Source organism: Ambystoma mexicanum, chromosome 8 (genome assembly GCF_040938575.1).
Source record: "Ambystoma mexicanum isolate Mex_15411 chromosome 8, UKY_AmexF1_1, whole genome shotgun sequence".
Classification (NCBI taxonomy): domain Eukaryota; kingdom Metazoa; phylum Chordata; class Amphibia; order Caudata; family Ambystomatidae; genus Ambystoma; species Ambystoma mexicanum.
The window spans coordinates 1,132,837,608-1,132,852,389 of record NC_090929.1 but is presented as its reverse complement, the minus strand read 5'-3'; the positions used below and the strand labels follow the sequence as shown (position 1 = coordinate 1,132,852,389).

Sequence of the window (14,782 nt, the reverse complement as noted above, 5' to 3'; positions counted from 1 at the left end):
GCTGCCCTGCAGCCCATCCCCGAATTCGATGTGTCGGGCCCGCCATCCAGCCTGGGGCCCCGATGGAGAAGGTGGGTGGACCGCCTGGACATGTATTTCAGGGCTGCGCAAGTGGTTGATGATGACACCAGGCTGGCCACAATGTTGTACTCGGCAGGGCCCTCTGTCCAGGAGATTTTTGAATCTTTGCCACAAGGGAATGGAACCTACAATCATGCAAAGGCCGCCCTCCAGGCATACTTTTTGCCCTTAGCCAACGCAGACTATGAGCGGTTCGTGATGCTCTCTGCCAAACAAGAAGATGACGAGACCTTGGACACGTTCTACGGGCGCCTAAGGCGTCTGTCGCTCGCCTGTGCCTGGGGCGATGCAGAGGACATGATCAGGACCATGCTTATCCAGGCGTGCTCATCAGGCAAGCTCAGGCGCCAAGTGCTGAGGGAGCCGGGGATAACGCTCCAGCGCATCCTTGAGCTAGGAAGGAGCCACGAGGTGTCTGAGGCGAGAGCAGCAAGAATGGAGGCCGGGTCACGCCCCATAAAGACTGAAGAGATCTGCGCGATGTGGCGAGGGGGAAGAGGTGCTAGGAGGTATGGCGGCGGCACATGGGACAGAGCTGGGAGGGCAGGTGAGATTTGCCAAAAATGCGGATACGACCTGCCTCACCGAGCGGAGTGCCCTGCAGCTGGAAAGACATGTGGACGGTGCGGGTTGCCAGACCACTTCTCAAGGGTGTGTAGGGCAGCTTTGCCCGTACTGGTGCCAAGGGGTCAGGGCCGAGCGGTCGCCATTCGTCAAGGTCGGCCGTCCAATGTCGCCCAGGTGGACCAGGGCGAGGAGGAGGCTCAGGCAGAAGAAGCAGAGGAAGAAGATGAAGAGAATATATTCTTTGTCTCAAGTGTGGAACTCCTAAGAGGCATGAATCGACGTCAACCAAGGTGCGTGGTTGAAGTGAACCAGTCTCCGATCCCTGTACTCGTGGACACAGGGGCATCGGTGAACGTCATGGCCCGAGAACATTACAACGCCATGGATCGGCCGCCCAGGCTGGTCACCTCAAAGGCCCGCATCTTCGCGTTCGGTGGTGTGGAGCCCATCCCTCTGGACGGGGCCTTTGTGGCAAAAGTGGAACACGATGGCTCCCACATCACAGCCCGCTTCTACGTGACACCAGTGAGTAAGAACACTTTGCTAAGTTGTGCAGCGGCGGAGGCTCTCGGCATCGTAAGCTTTGCATACTCCATCTACCTGGAGGACATTAATGACTTGCTGGAGAAGCATCATGCCCTATTCAAGGGGATTGGGCAGATGGTCGGGGAGCAGGTGCGGCTGCACATTGATGAGTCGGTACAGCCGGTAGCCCTCAAACATCGGAGGGTACCCTTCCACCTCCGTGAGCAGGTAGACAAAGAACTGGACAGCCTCGTTGATCTAGACATTATCGAGAAGGTGGAGGGACCGACTCCCTGGGTGTCCCCCATAGTGGTGGCAAGGAAACTCAAACAACCGGGCGCAGTCAGGATCTGCGTAGACATGAGAATCCCCAACAAGGCCATCAGGAGAGAGAGGCACCTCACACCGACGCTGGATGACATCATCGCGGAGGTGCAGGGTGCTCGGTTCTTCTCGAAGCTCGACCTCAGGGCCGGATATCATCAGGTCGTCCTCCACCCCGACTCAAGGTACATTACCACCTTCACCACGCACCGGGGACTATATCGCTACAAGAGGTTGAGTTTTGGGGTATCCTCGGCCGCGGAAGTATTCCAGAACATCATTCGGGGTGCCCTAGCCGACCTCGAGGGCGTCCTAAACATAAGCGACGACATTCTGGTCTTCGCGAGGACAGAGGTGGACCACCTGAGGCGTTTGGCGAAAACATTCGAGAGGCTGCAGTCGCTGGGACTCACACTACATAAGGAGAAGTGCGAATTTCTGCGCCCCTCCCTGGAGTTCTTCGGGTTTGTGTTCAGGGAAGGGGGGGTGTCTCCTGACCCCAGAAAGGTACTGGACATACAGAAGGCCCAACCACCGGAGTCTGTGTCGGAGGTGCGAAGCTTTTTGGGCATGGTCACATACTGTGGCCGGTTCATCAAGAACCTGGCATCGAGGTCTGAGCCCCTCCGGGCCCTCACAAGAAAGGACACCATCTGGAATTGGGGTCCGCTGGAACAGGCGGCTTTTGATGACATTAGGGGCGCCCTCACGGCCGAGGACACGATGTCATTCTTTGATCCCGCCTTACCATCGGAGATCATCGTTGATGCTAGCCCATTCGGCCTGGGTGCGGTGTTGACACAGATTGACCGTGATGGCGGCGTCCGGCCAGTCGCATATGCCAGTAAGGCACTGTCAGACGCCGAACAACGCTACTCGCAGATTGAGCGCGAGACTCTGGCGGTGCTGTGGGGATGTCGCCATTTCCGGCTTTATGTACTCGGACGCCCGGTGACGGTGGTTACTGACCATAAACCTCTGCTGCCAATACTAGCGGGGTCGTCATCTAAACCGCCGGCACGCATTGAGAGGTGGATGCTGGATCTCTTAGAGTATGGGGTGACCCTGGTTTACCGGCCAGGGGTAAACAACGCAGCCGACTACCTATCCAGACACCCTGGAGCGCCTGGAGAAGGAGATCGTGACATCTGTGAGCAAGAAGCTGAGGAGCATGTCCAGGTCGTGGTAGAGGCTGCCACGCCAAATGCCATGCCTCTCCAGGAGCTGGAGGCTGCGGCGGCACGGGATGAGTGCTTCAAAGTATTGAGGCAGTCCATGCAGCAAGGCTCCTGGAAGTCAGCGCTTGAGGCCCTGGCGGGACGCACTCATGAGGCCCGGACTGGTCTGGAACAACTATGGAAGGTTCGTGAGGAACTGTCTTTCTCGGCGTCGGGCCTGCTACTTCGGGGTGATCGGATTGTGGTTCCCCAGTCAAAAGTGGGTGAGGTGATCGCGCTGGCACACCGGGGCCACCAAGGGGCCGCCAAGACCAATGCCCGCCTCCGGATGAAGGTGTGGTTCCCCGAGCTGGAACGCAAGGTGGACGAGTTTGTGGCGGCTTGTGTCTGGTGTCAGGCAGCCTCGCCCTTACAGCGGGAGCCGGTCATCGAGGCGATGCCGAGGGGGACCCATCCGTGGGAGGTGGCTCATGCCGATTTTGGGTCCACCACCATGGGCACCCACTTCCTGGTCCTAGTGGACGAGTACTCCCGCTACCCCGAGGGGGAGTTTGTGGAGTCAGTGGCGTTTGAACACGTGGTGGTGGCGATGGAGAAGTTGTTCGCGGCTCACGGATTCCCTCACACGCTGTGTTCGGACAATGGTGCGCCTTTTCAGGGTGAACGATTTGCTGAACTGATGGTGAGCTGCGGGGTGGTGCACCGGAAGATCATGCCCCTGTGGCCTCGAGCGAATGGGGAGGCAGAACGCCTGATGAGGACCCTCAATAAGACATTTAGAATTGCCCAAGGCCAGGGGCAGTCCCTACAGATAGCCCTGTACCAATTCTTGAGAGTATACCGCACCACGCCACATGCGTCCACGGGGGTGGCCCCGGCAGAGGCAATGTTCAGGAGGTGTCCGCGAGGGCTATTGCCGGAGGTCGGAGAGCGGGAACCTGCGGTGATTGACGACCAACGGGTCGAGATGGACCGGCAAGCAAGAACTGAGCAAGAAAACGTGCGGAGGGGGCTTCGCCCACAACAGCTGGAGCTGGGCGATGAGGTTCTCATTCGCAATCGACACCCGCATGGGAAACTCTCTTTGCCATACGAGCCTGAGCCACTCGATGTCGTGGCCGTCCGGGGCTCCATGGTGACGGCGTCGGATGGACTGTCGGAAGTGACGCGCAACGTGAGCTTCTTCAAAAAGATCAGAGACCCGAGAACTGACCCACCTCCTGACCTGGACCTGGGAGGAGTCCTGGAGAACGAGGGAGACCCACCCTGCATGCCGGAGTCCCCAGTGCGGGGTCCGTCGGTGGACAGATCACCCATGCCGGAGGCGAGCAGGAGGTACCCCCAGAGAACTGGGCGAGGGAAACCAGCTCGCCTCACCGATTACGTGCTGGGACAATTGGCTGAGAAGTCAGAGGGTGAGAAAGTCTAGCTAAGGGGACCCGGGTGGATGCCAATAAAGGGGTGCTCATGGGACAGGGGTTGTGTGATTTGTTTTCGTTGTCCCATTGTTCTCATGACTTGTTTCAATTGCAGTGTTGTGTAGTTTGCAGTGAAGAGTTCATGATGGTTGTTGGTTCTCCCCGAAAAAGGAGGAGTGTGGCGCTGCCCGATGACGGGCGCGCACGTGGCGGCGTGACGTTGCACGCCGTTGCGTGCAGTATAAATAAACCGAGCGTTTCTCGGCCGCGTTAGAGCGACCGGGAAGCCCGAACCAAGACGGACGTGTGGGTCTGTGTTCTTGGGGCCGGGGCTTACGGCGAAGCGCGCGGGGGGCGCCAGTCACCCTCAACAGGTGGGGTAGAGGTGTCTGTCCCTCTCAACATTGGTAGCACTGCGGCCCCGCCCTCTGTTATTCGGAGCTTAGTATGTTTACAATTCCGCTTCACCTTGCAAGTGGAAATCGTGCTTCTTGTACTTAAAGTCTTAAAGATGGGGACAGCACAGGCCTCGTGCCTCACTCCGCCCCGGGCTGCGCGGGTGACATTCAGGGACGAGCTGGGAATGATTAGCCCGAAGTCAGGCAGTCAAGGAGAGCAGGGGGATAAGGAAGTAGGAAGTGTTAAACAAGGTGTGAACTGGCTGCAAGGGTTAATCCTCCTAATGTGTTGGGGTAGAGTGGGAGCAGGTGTCCTCCCCGCCTCCAGGTGTACTTGCCGCCATCCAGAAAGGGGAAGGTATACATCACATACGGATCACGTGGTGCAAGATGAGGAGGCGTGGCTCTGTTGTGGGAGCCTCTAAGAGCTGCATGTGTGATGGACAGGTGGAGGTCTATGAGCAGGGACCACAGGGTAGAGAAGGACTACTGCAGAGTGAGTGCACTCTCGGGCAGGGCCGGCTTTAGGCTCGGGCCATGCGGGGCACCGCCCGGGTTGCCATATTAGCCCGCCTGCCACGCCAGCTCAGGGCAGTCTTTCAAGGCCTCCCCCGAGCTGGCGTGGTGGGTGAAGGCACAGCAGGCACCCTATTGTAATGAAATGCGCCCCGCTCTCGTGCTGGCACTGGTCGCGCCAGCAGGAGACCTGCTAAACAAGCATGAGGCAGCCTTTGAAAGGCAGCCCCATGCTGATTTGACAGCCACGCTCTGTTGAAGTGATTAACTCCCTACTCCTGCTGGTTTTGCAGTGGCGCTCTACTTAGCTGAGCAACTAAAAATGTGACCCCTCTCACCCTCCAGCCCCGCCCCCAGGCACCCAGGTGGGAGTCATCAAATTGTGATGACTAGCCCCAGGCACTGCCAAAGTCAAGGCCGGCTCTGCTCTCTTGTGAGAGAGCCAAAGTCGAGCTAGTGAGCCTGGAACTCAGGCACCCAGGGGCCCCTTTCCTTATGCTGGTCACATATGCTTGCCTCAGAGTTTCTGGTGATGGCGCCACGTGCTACTTGTTTTGCTAATGTATGTGCCTTGGCCATTTAAAATGTTTATAATTGAAATGCTTGTTTCCAGGTGCTCTAAAATGTATTACTAAATCCAGTGTCAACTCCTCAGACTACACTGCGGCTTCTCAGACTGTTCCAGCTCCTCACACTGCCCACACTACAGGCACCAAACGCTATCGACCAGCAAGAGCTCCTGACATCACCTACCAGTGCACCAATGTCACATCTTCATACTGGCCACCACTGCCAGCTCACCACACTGTCCATAGTACAGACACCACACGCTGTCCACCTGCTACAGCTCCATACATCACCTACTAGTGTAGTGCCACTACTTCATACTGTCCACCACTGCCAGCTCATCACACTGTCCATAGTGCAGACACCACACGCTGTCCGCCTGCTACAGCTCCTTACATCACCTACTAGTGTAGTGCCACCTCTTCATACTGTCCACCACTGCCAGCTCATCACACTATCCATAGTGCAGACACCACACGCTGTCCACCTGCTAGAGATCCTTACATCACCTACTAGTGAAGTGCCACTGATTCATACTGGCAACCACTGCAAGCTCACCACACTGTACATAGTGCAGACACTGCACGCTGTCCACCCGCTAGAGCTCCTTATATCACCTACAAGTGTAGTACCACCTCTTCATACTGTCCACCACTGCCAGCTCATCACACTGTCCATAGTGCAGACACCACACGCTGTCCACCTGCTAGAGATCCTTACATCACCTACTAGTGTACTGCCACCTTGATACTGTCCACTACTGCCAGCTCATCGCGCTGTCCATAGTGCAGACACCACACGCTGTCCACCTGCTACAGCTCCTTACATCACCTGCTAGTGAAGTGCCTCATCACACAGTCCATAGTGCAGACACCAGACGCTGTCCACCTGCTAGAGCTCCTTAGATCACCTACTAGTGAAGTGTCACCTATTCTTACTGTCCACCACTGCCAGCTCATCACACTGTCCATAGTGCAGACACCAGATGCTGTCCACCTGCTAGAGCTCCTTAGATCACCTACTAGTGAAGTGTCACCTCTTCTTACTGTCCACCACTGCCAGCTCATCACACTGTCCATAGTGCAGACACCACACGCTGTCCCCCCTGCTACAGCTCCTTACATCAGCTACTAGTGAAGTGCCACCTCTGCATACTGTCCACCACTGCCAGCTCATCACACTGTACAGAGTGCAGACACTGCACGCTGTCCACCTGCTAGAACTCCTTACATCACCTACTAGTGAAGTGTCACCTATTCTTACTGTCCACCACTGCCAGCTCATCACACTGTCCATAGTGCAGACACCAGACGCTGTTCACCTGCTAGAGCTCCTTAGATCACCTACTAGTGAAGTGTCACCTCTTCTTACTGTCCACCACTGCCAGCTCATCACACTGTCCATAGCGCAGACACCAGACGCTGTCCCCCTGCTAGAGCTCCTTACATCACCTACTAGTGTAGTGCCACCGCTTCATACTGGCCACCACTGCCAGGTAATCACACTATCCTACCTATTGCACACTGATACCTGCAGGGCGTAATCAACCTGCCGAGCTAGCTTATTATGTTAACAACCACTGTAAGTCCAATACAACGTGTACCAGAAAAGAAAGTTTCACCTGAAAATGTACTATTTCAAACACTTTATTAAAAAATGCCCTCTGTGCAATGCCCCCTCGTTTGCCCCACTCCATTCTGTCAGCATGCCCCTTTCTTCACCCGCCTCCCGCTTCCTGCTGATATTATACCCCCACAATTTGTTTAGCAAAATTGCTCCTCTGGCATAACGTAAAACTGCAAGAAGCCTAGAAGCATAGAATCCTTGGGGACGTAGCTTGAAAACACACCTCTTTATGTGATTCTGGGTGTTTCATGGCTCCATGGCCTGTAGTGTATTCTGAATTCCTTTTATTTGTGTATAGGATTGTTTGTGATCATGTTATGTGTGTGGACCCCTATTGGGGCCAGCGCCCTTATGTCGCCCCCCCAAACCCCGGCACTTTACAAATAAATACAAATAGTAATGAGCAGAGCTGGTGCTTGTCTATTGGGATAGCACCGCCCGCTATACCTGTCAATAGAGATGGACGGGGGAGATGCCTGCATGTCGCTGTGTTGGGGTCGCCGGCCATCCTGCAGTCAGAGCTGGGGTGCAGTCAGAGCTCAGCGTGGGCCTGTGTACGGGGATTCAATGCTGTGTACGGGGATTCCCTGCTGTGTACAGGGATTCCCTGCTGTGTACGGGGATTCCATGCTGTGTAGATTTCTCGATGCTTAGATATACGTGCACATCTGGTTAGAGGTGCCGTGATGGAACTCGGGGATTTGGGCATGCTGAGTTACAATTGCTTGGCTCTGGCAAAAGAGAAGCCCTTTGTAAAGGTCATAGTATTCTCTATGCTATGCCATCTGAAGATGTGTCGGGGCTCCTAGGGGCCCATTGCAACATGATGGTTGAGCCCCCCCCCCACCCCTCCTGCTGAGAGCAGAGAACAACAGTCTGAGGAACGCGGATGGGTGCATACATAATGATTAAGCCTCCCGGTTTTATGGTATTTACTTTTCCATCATTTCCATCTGTATTTATCCATCGTAATGTTTTGCCCATTTTTTCAGTATGTATCCACATTTATTATTTGTCATATAAAAGATAGCTCGCGACCATTATTTTTCTGCATTTATTCAAAGGAAAAAATGCATCTATTAAAAAACACAGGCAGCGATGCAAGGTAGACATGGAACTGAATTATTCCATATCATTGTCAGCTCCATTTTTCCAACATCAAATGGTTATTCCGATGATTCTTACAGGCCGAATATATATGTTGCCAGTCATTTGAAGAACTTTAATGCTGTTTTTCGATCCACTTTTACACTCTCCATGCAGCCAGTCTGCAATGCGATTGGTCTCCAACGAATAATTGACAGCAAAGGGAACCAAGGAGAGAGTCTGCATTTGTCAATTTTTTATAGTTAAATACAGACAGAAACCAGTTTGATTTCTGCTGCTAGTTATGTGTAAAAATCAGTTAAAACTGAAAAGTGGGACCCTAAATTATAATGGAGACAAAGAAGTACAGCCAAGAATTAATAAGCACTGATTATCACGAGATGGCCAGCCAGCAAGGAGCTGCAACACTAAACGCCCCCTGAATAGCTGCAAATCCTTCATTGACAGCAAGGGGCCAATGGAGAGAAGCAGGAATAGCCAGGTTCTGCAGACGCCTGACGGAGGTGATTCTCTGAAGGGCTCCAGCAAAGGCAGCTTGTAATGTGCGTGCTCCAAAGCGCACATTTAAAATCCCGAATGAAGGTCTTAGATTGCCAAGTCGTAAGAGTGCTGGCTGCCAACACTGAGGCAGCTGCTGTACCCCCTGAGCCCCCCTCCGAGGCTCAGGCCCCCTTTAACTGAAAGGCCCCGACGCCGTCCCTGTCTCTACGTCTGGATGTTGGTCCATATTGCAGGGCATGATAGAGACGCATTGTGTGAGCTATTTGGATGTCTCAGTGTTTGGATAATAAGGCATAGTGCACAAAAGGGTAGAGGTGCTTTGTAAGTGCTCTGGATATTTCAATACTGTATTAGCAGTACGCATTGCAGGTTAGTGAATTACGGGAGATGTATAGATCTGGTGTTATGTTATGTGGTCTTATCTAGCGCTTCTGCTCTTTGCATGGCCTCTTGGCGCTATGGCAGTACTGGTGCTCAGGTGTTGCACAGGTCAGGATGAAGGCTGCATTGCAGACACTTTTGTCAGCGCAGCAATACCGGGGTACAAGTGCACATTGAAAGCCTAGAAAGAAGAGCAGCGTGACACCTCTGTTGAAGACCCATAAATAAGATGCAGTTCACACTAGAGGGCAGGCTAGGGGGGGGGCAGGAAGATGTCTGCATATGCCTGTGCATGATGCAGGTGGTCTGCAACCATAGGCTGCCCAGATGTTTATCTATCATAGTCAACGGTGAAGGGTCGTGGGAGTCAGAGCCCAAAACATATAAAGAGCAGCGGCTTGCAGACCCCCGAAAAAAGTGAAAGTGTGGACAGCAGTACAAGTAAATTTCTTCTTAAAAAGACTGAAATGATAATTGGTGCCACCTTGCTAGCAATGCAATTACCACAATTCATCTTTGGGGCGCAGAGCATAACAATGCCTTTGTGGGACACTGACGTGTCACAAAAAGAAACTGGTATCACACAAATGCAATTGACAAAAGTGAAAAGGTTCCATGCTTGCACTGCCTTTGCCCCATAACACAGCCCATTGCTCCAATCCTAGGCCTGTTTCTCCAACATTGTGCCAATGGTCGCTACCATCTTCACCATAGGTCCTGTGGCACCTCTACCTGTTAGGTACAAATCTCGGTGCCACCTAACACCCCATCTCTTTCTCCAAGAGTTCCAGGCGCCTGCGCAGGCCGCCTTGCCCCCCCTCCAAACTGCCCCTCCTAGTACAGACCCGTTCGGTACCTTGTTTTAGCATAAGGCAGAATTATAGAACATATACAGATTGCGTGAGTGCCGTGTCATTTGCCAAGTTAAATGTACCTCTCTCAGTAAAGCCAAACCAACACAGACCCCTGGAAACTGCTAACTCAGACCACGATTCTACTGTCCCAACAGAAGTGCCGACCCCTGGAGACCCCTACTCAAGAGGTTAGCATGGGTAGGTAACCGCTAAGATGTTTTTCTCCAGTAGCGTCTGTCGGTGTACTGTGCTGGGCTAGAAGACACTGTTCTGGGACAGGGAATACTGTGCTGTGGTAGGGAAGCGTCAGCTGGAGTAGAGCACATTGTGCTGGGTAGGGGAAGTGACGACCCCTCGAGACCCCTACTCAAGAGGTTAGCATGGGTAGGTAACCGCTAAGGTGTTTTCCTCCAGTAACGTCTGTCGGTGTACTGTGCTGGGATAGAAGACACTGTTCTGGGGTAGGGAACACTGTGCTGCGTAGGGTACACTGTGCTTGGATAGGGGACTTTGTGCTGGGATAGAAGGCATTGTGCTAGGGTAGGGAATACTGTGCTAGGGTAGATGTCACTGTGCTTGATAGGGAACGTTGTGCTTGGATAAAGGGCACTGTGCTAGGATAGGGGACACTGCTAGGGTAGGGAACACTGTGCTATGGTAGAGAACTCTAAGATGTGGTAGGGGGCTTTGTGCTGGGATAAAGGCACTGTGCTAGGATATAGACACTGTGCTAGGGTGGGGGATACCGTGCTTGGGTAGCAGCACTGTGCTGGAGCCGGGGATACTGTGCTGGTGGGTGGAACATTGTGCTAGGATAAGGGGCACTGTGCTAGGGTAGGGAACACCATGTTGGGGTAGGGACACTGTGCTGGGGCAGGGGACACTGTGCTGGGCTAGGGGACTTTGTGCAAGGATAAAGGGCACTGTGCTGGGATAGGGGACATTGTGAGAGGGTAGGGAACACTGTGGTTGGTTAGGAGGCACTGTGCCTGGGTAGGGGACACCGACTGGGGTATGGACACTGTCCTGGGGCAGGGGACACTGTTCTTGGGTAGGGGACGCCGTGCTTGGGTAGGGGACACCGTGCTGGGAGAGTGGACACTGTGCTAGGGTAGGGAACCCTGTGCTGAGTTAGGGAGCACTGGTCTAGGAGAGGGGGCGCTGTGCTAGGGTAAGGGGTACTGTGCTATGGTAGGGGGCCCCGTGCTGGGGACACTGTGCTGCGGCAGAGGACTTTCTGCTGGGGTAAAGGACAGTGTCCAAGGATAGGGGATACGGTGCTATTGTAGGGAACAATGTACTGGGTTCGGGGGCAATGTGCTAGGGTAAAGTTTCGAGGTACCCGTTTTGGTTGTAGTGCCTTCCGAGCTCTGTGATGGGGTCGGAGATCTCCTTGTAGCAGTAAGATATGCGCTTGGATAGAGTTGCCTCTGTAAAAGCAGCACAGACCTCGGGAGCCACCCACTACTACACCACAGACACCTTCCCCAGCATATACCCCCAGAGTCCACTACCCCAACACTGACCCCTGGCACCCACTACTCCAGCAGAGGTCACTAATGACCGCCTAACTCAGTTCGGAATCATATAGTGCCCTGCCGCCGAAGCAAACACGGCCCAGACAGTTCACACTCTAGGACACAACACTCTGTCACAGCCTCACACGGACCCGCCACCTTCCCTGCCCACCCGGGACTGCCAATGACCCAAGTCCTGAAAGTCTCCCCGATTTCCGAATCTTCTGGTGATCTGACTTTTAACAGGGGTCCCACAGAGGCACACTTATCCCGAGAGTCCCGCCACTTACCAATGCCCAGCCTCCCGGGTCCCCGCCCTTCCCTCCCTCGGGGTCCCCGCCTTTCCTTACCGGCCACTGCACGGAAGCTGCGCACGGTGTTCCCGTCCCGCGGCCGGTTCCCTTCTCTCTGGTATTTCTGGTAGAGCTTCATCATGTGCAGGGAGACGGTGTCCGGGGCCACGTCCAAGAGCAGCCCCGCTGCCCATGCCCAGTCCGCTCCGATGAGCAGGAGCAGCGGGAGCAAGAGACGGGGGCTGGAGGCGAGCATTGGGGGAATGCCCGGGGCGGCGGATTCAGAAGTGCGGTTCTTGGAACTGGAGGCTCAGTGGGGCCGCTCAGATGTCTCCTCGCTGCTCCCGAGTTGGCGGCCACTGTGGGTGCGGTGGGCGATGGGCACAGACAGGTGAAAGTTACTGACAATCGGGTACCCTGCTTCTTCTGGAATGTTGTTGCAAGTTCTGGGCTCAGAGGTTCGCGTGGTTCACACGTATTCTGGTTCTCCGTCTATAATGCGTCGTCGGTCCCCTTCCGGTCCTGGGCAGACCCGGGCCTCCTCTAGGTGCTGCGCTGTCTTGGATATGGGTTGCTGTCGCGTTACACTGATTTCCTGCTGTGCCCAGGCACAGGTAGGGCTGCTCCTCTGCCTGCCGTGTTGTCTTGGCCCGAGGTTGCTGTAGAGTTACTCTGGTTTCAGGGCTTGCTCGTTCTGCTCTCGGTCCAGAGCTCCTCTCGTTGGTTCGTGGGATTTTCCCGGCGGTTCCGTTAATGCCGGGGTGTTGAAATCCTCCCTCGAGGCGCCAGGCTTCTTTGTGACTGGAGCTGGGGCCCGCCTGTTGGTGCTCCGTGTTTTGGGGAGACTGAGGGCTTCTGTTTCGGTGATGGTCTTGGGGTGTGATAGCCACTGGACTGCGTGTGCTGCTTGCCAGGTGTTGTGGTACTTCTCTGTCTGCACAGTGCTTGGATTCCTTTAAGCGTTGTACCTGGTCCTGTGATGCCAGGGTTTCTTTCGGGTGTTCTGACTTATCTGTTGGTGGGAATTGCCCGTCTCGCGATATGTCTGCGGTGCTCTGTGGTTGTACAGGCTCTTCTTGCTGCGTGGCGCTGCTGGTTCAGGGCTCCTTCTGGTGGGTCGGGTGTGTCGCAGAGCTGCCCTGTGTTCGGATGTTCTTCAATTGGTTGTCGAAGCTTAATTGATGGGATGCTGCCGGCCTTGGTCGCGTGCGACCTCCCCCCGGACACTGTTAATTTAGCTGGGCACAGAATGGTGACAGGGGCTGTCCATGGTCCTCACGGGACATCCACCTCTCCTTCTAATGTATAGAGACTGAAGCTCGCGTACCTCGGAACAGAGGAACTCTTCTGAGTCCGGGCAGACCCCCAACCCCGCCTTAACCACCGGGGCGGAGCTTAAGCTGGCAGAGGACGGAGCAGTGGTTGGAATCAGCGCGCTCGGGCATCAATGCGTTGCTTTTCATAAACCGACTCCAAGTCCATCACACTGGGAACTCGGCTTGTGGGTGGGTTCTTGGGGCAAGGGGCCACGACGTGTGTTATTCCCGGGGCTAGCTAGACCCCTGTTTGGAAGGTTTTTAGGGGATGTCTGAAACAGTCCAGGCGAGAGGGAGGAGATGCAGGCGCTGTACTGGAACAGGTCACTGGTAGGAGGAGAGGGACACATTCCGCGGGGACTTAGAGGTACCCAGAGAGCGTAGTACATAAGTATATCTGCACGGGTGGATTTTGTAGGGGAGAGACGTGGAGCAACAGCGGCATCGGAACAATGCTCGAGTCCCCCGTAGGGGAGCGCCAAGAAGGGCAGGGGAGCAATGGAAGTGCAGGACGGACCTCCACAGAAGGCATGGCTGCGTTCTCAAGAGAGGCGAGGCGCGCGCGCACCTACTGGGTCAGGATGCAAAGAGACTTCGCTGCACGTGGGCAGCGTTAACTGCATCAGAGGTGCATGGGTGAGTACTAGGGCTGACGGCAGTGAATAGGAGAGATGGGGCCGAGCAGAGTAAGTGCCCACTGGAGACGCGAATGGGAATAGAGGCACCCTCCAGGTTACATCAGCAGGGGTTGGAGGAGAGGGAGAACACACAGATGAAGGCAGTGAACCAGGAGGAGAGGCGCGCGCTCGATGGCTGGCGGCTGCTTGCAAGTGCTCCCAAAGGAGTTCGAGTTCAGGTTCTTGGCAGGGAGGGAAAGATGTGGGCAGCAATGACCCCATGTCGGGTCCACGAACCCTGTGCTGGGTTTGACTCATTGAAGGATTTTGACGCATCAGCTTCTGGGGCACCAGTGGTCCACTGAAGAATATCGGGTTCTGCACTCTGGATACTGACAGGAGGGTAGTCCGTAAAGAAATCAGTCCTAACTGTTGAAGGTTATTTGGTTTCAGCAGCAAGGGAGCAAGGGGTCGTAAATGTCACTAGGGGCCTTCGGAGAAGGACCAGGGGGACAGAACCACAATGTACCTGGTGCTTGAGATGATCATGATGCTCGACAGCATCAAGTTGGTTCCAGGGCTCTTTGCAGCTCCTTGCTACAGAGTTCAAGATGGGAGACAGCTGTGGGTATCAGGCGGCAGGCAGTTTGGCAAGCACGGCTCGACTGACAGCTAGCTGCAGGCTGGCCTACACAGCGGCTCACGGTCAAGAATCATTGTCTCTGTGCTGGTTGGCAGATCTGGTAAGCTGGTCAAGGTGTCTCAGATGGCTTTTCTGACTGCAACGTGACAACAGTCAGCGGTGCAGCCAGTCGCGGTTCGAGGGCTCTGCCTCGAAAATGTTCTTAAAAGATGGATGCTGGTTGATGCTTGTTGTGGCAATCCTGCTAGCTTCTTCACAGGGCTCGTGTCATCCTTTAAGGCACACGGCCCAAAGCTGAGGAGAGTGTTTGCCGTCAACTGCCTTCAAAGTGTCTCTCTGGTTAATTGAGCTCT

The 14,782-nt window shown here is 54.7% G+C and overlaps 1 protein-coding gene across 1 annotated transcript in view; it reads right to left on the bottom strand.

Moving 5' to 3' along the window:
- GDF10 (growth differentiation factor 10) overlaps positions 1–13,198 on the bottom strand; it is a 78,456-nt gene extending 65,258 nt beyond the window's left edge. Inside the window, exon 1 of the mRNA XM_069611185.1 lies at positions 11,911–13,198. Within this exon, the coding sequence (XP_069467286.1) occupies positions 11,911–12,109 (199 nt within the window). The 5' untranslated portion in view covers positions 12,110–13,198. The remainder of the gene's footprint in view (positions 1–11,910) is intronic.
- Between the last annotated feature and the right edge of the window lie 1,584 nt (positions 13,199–14,782).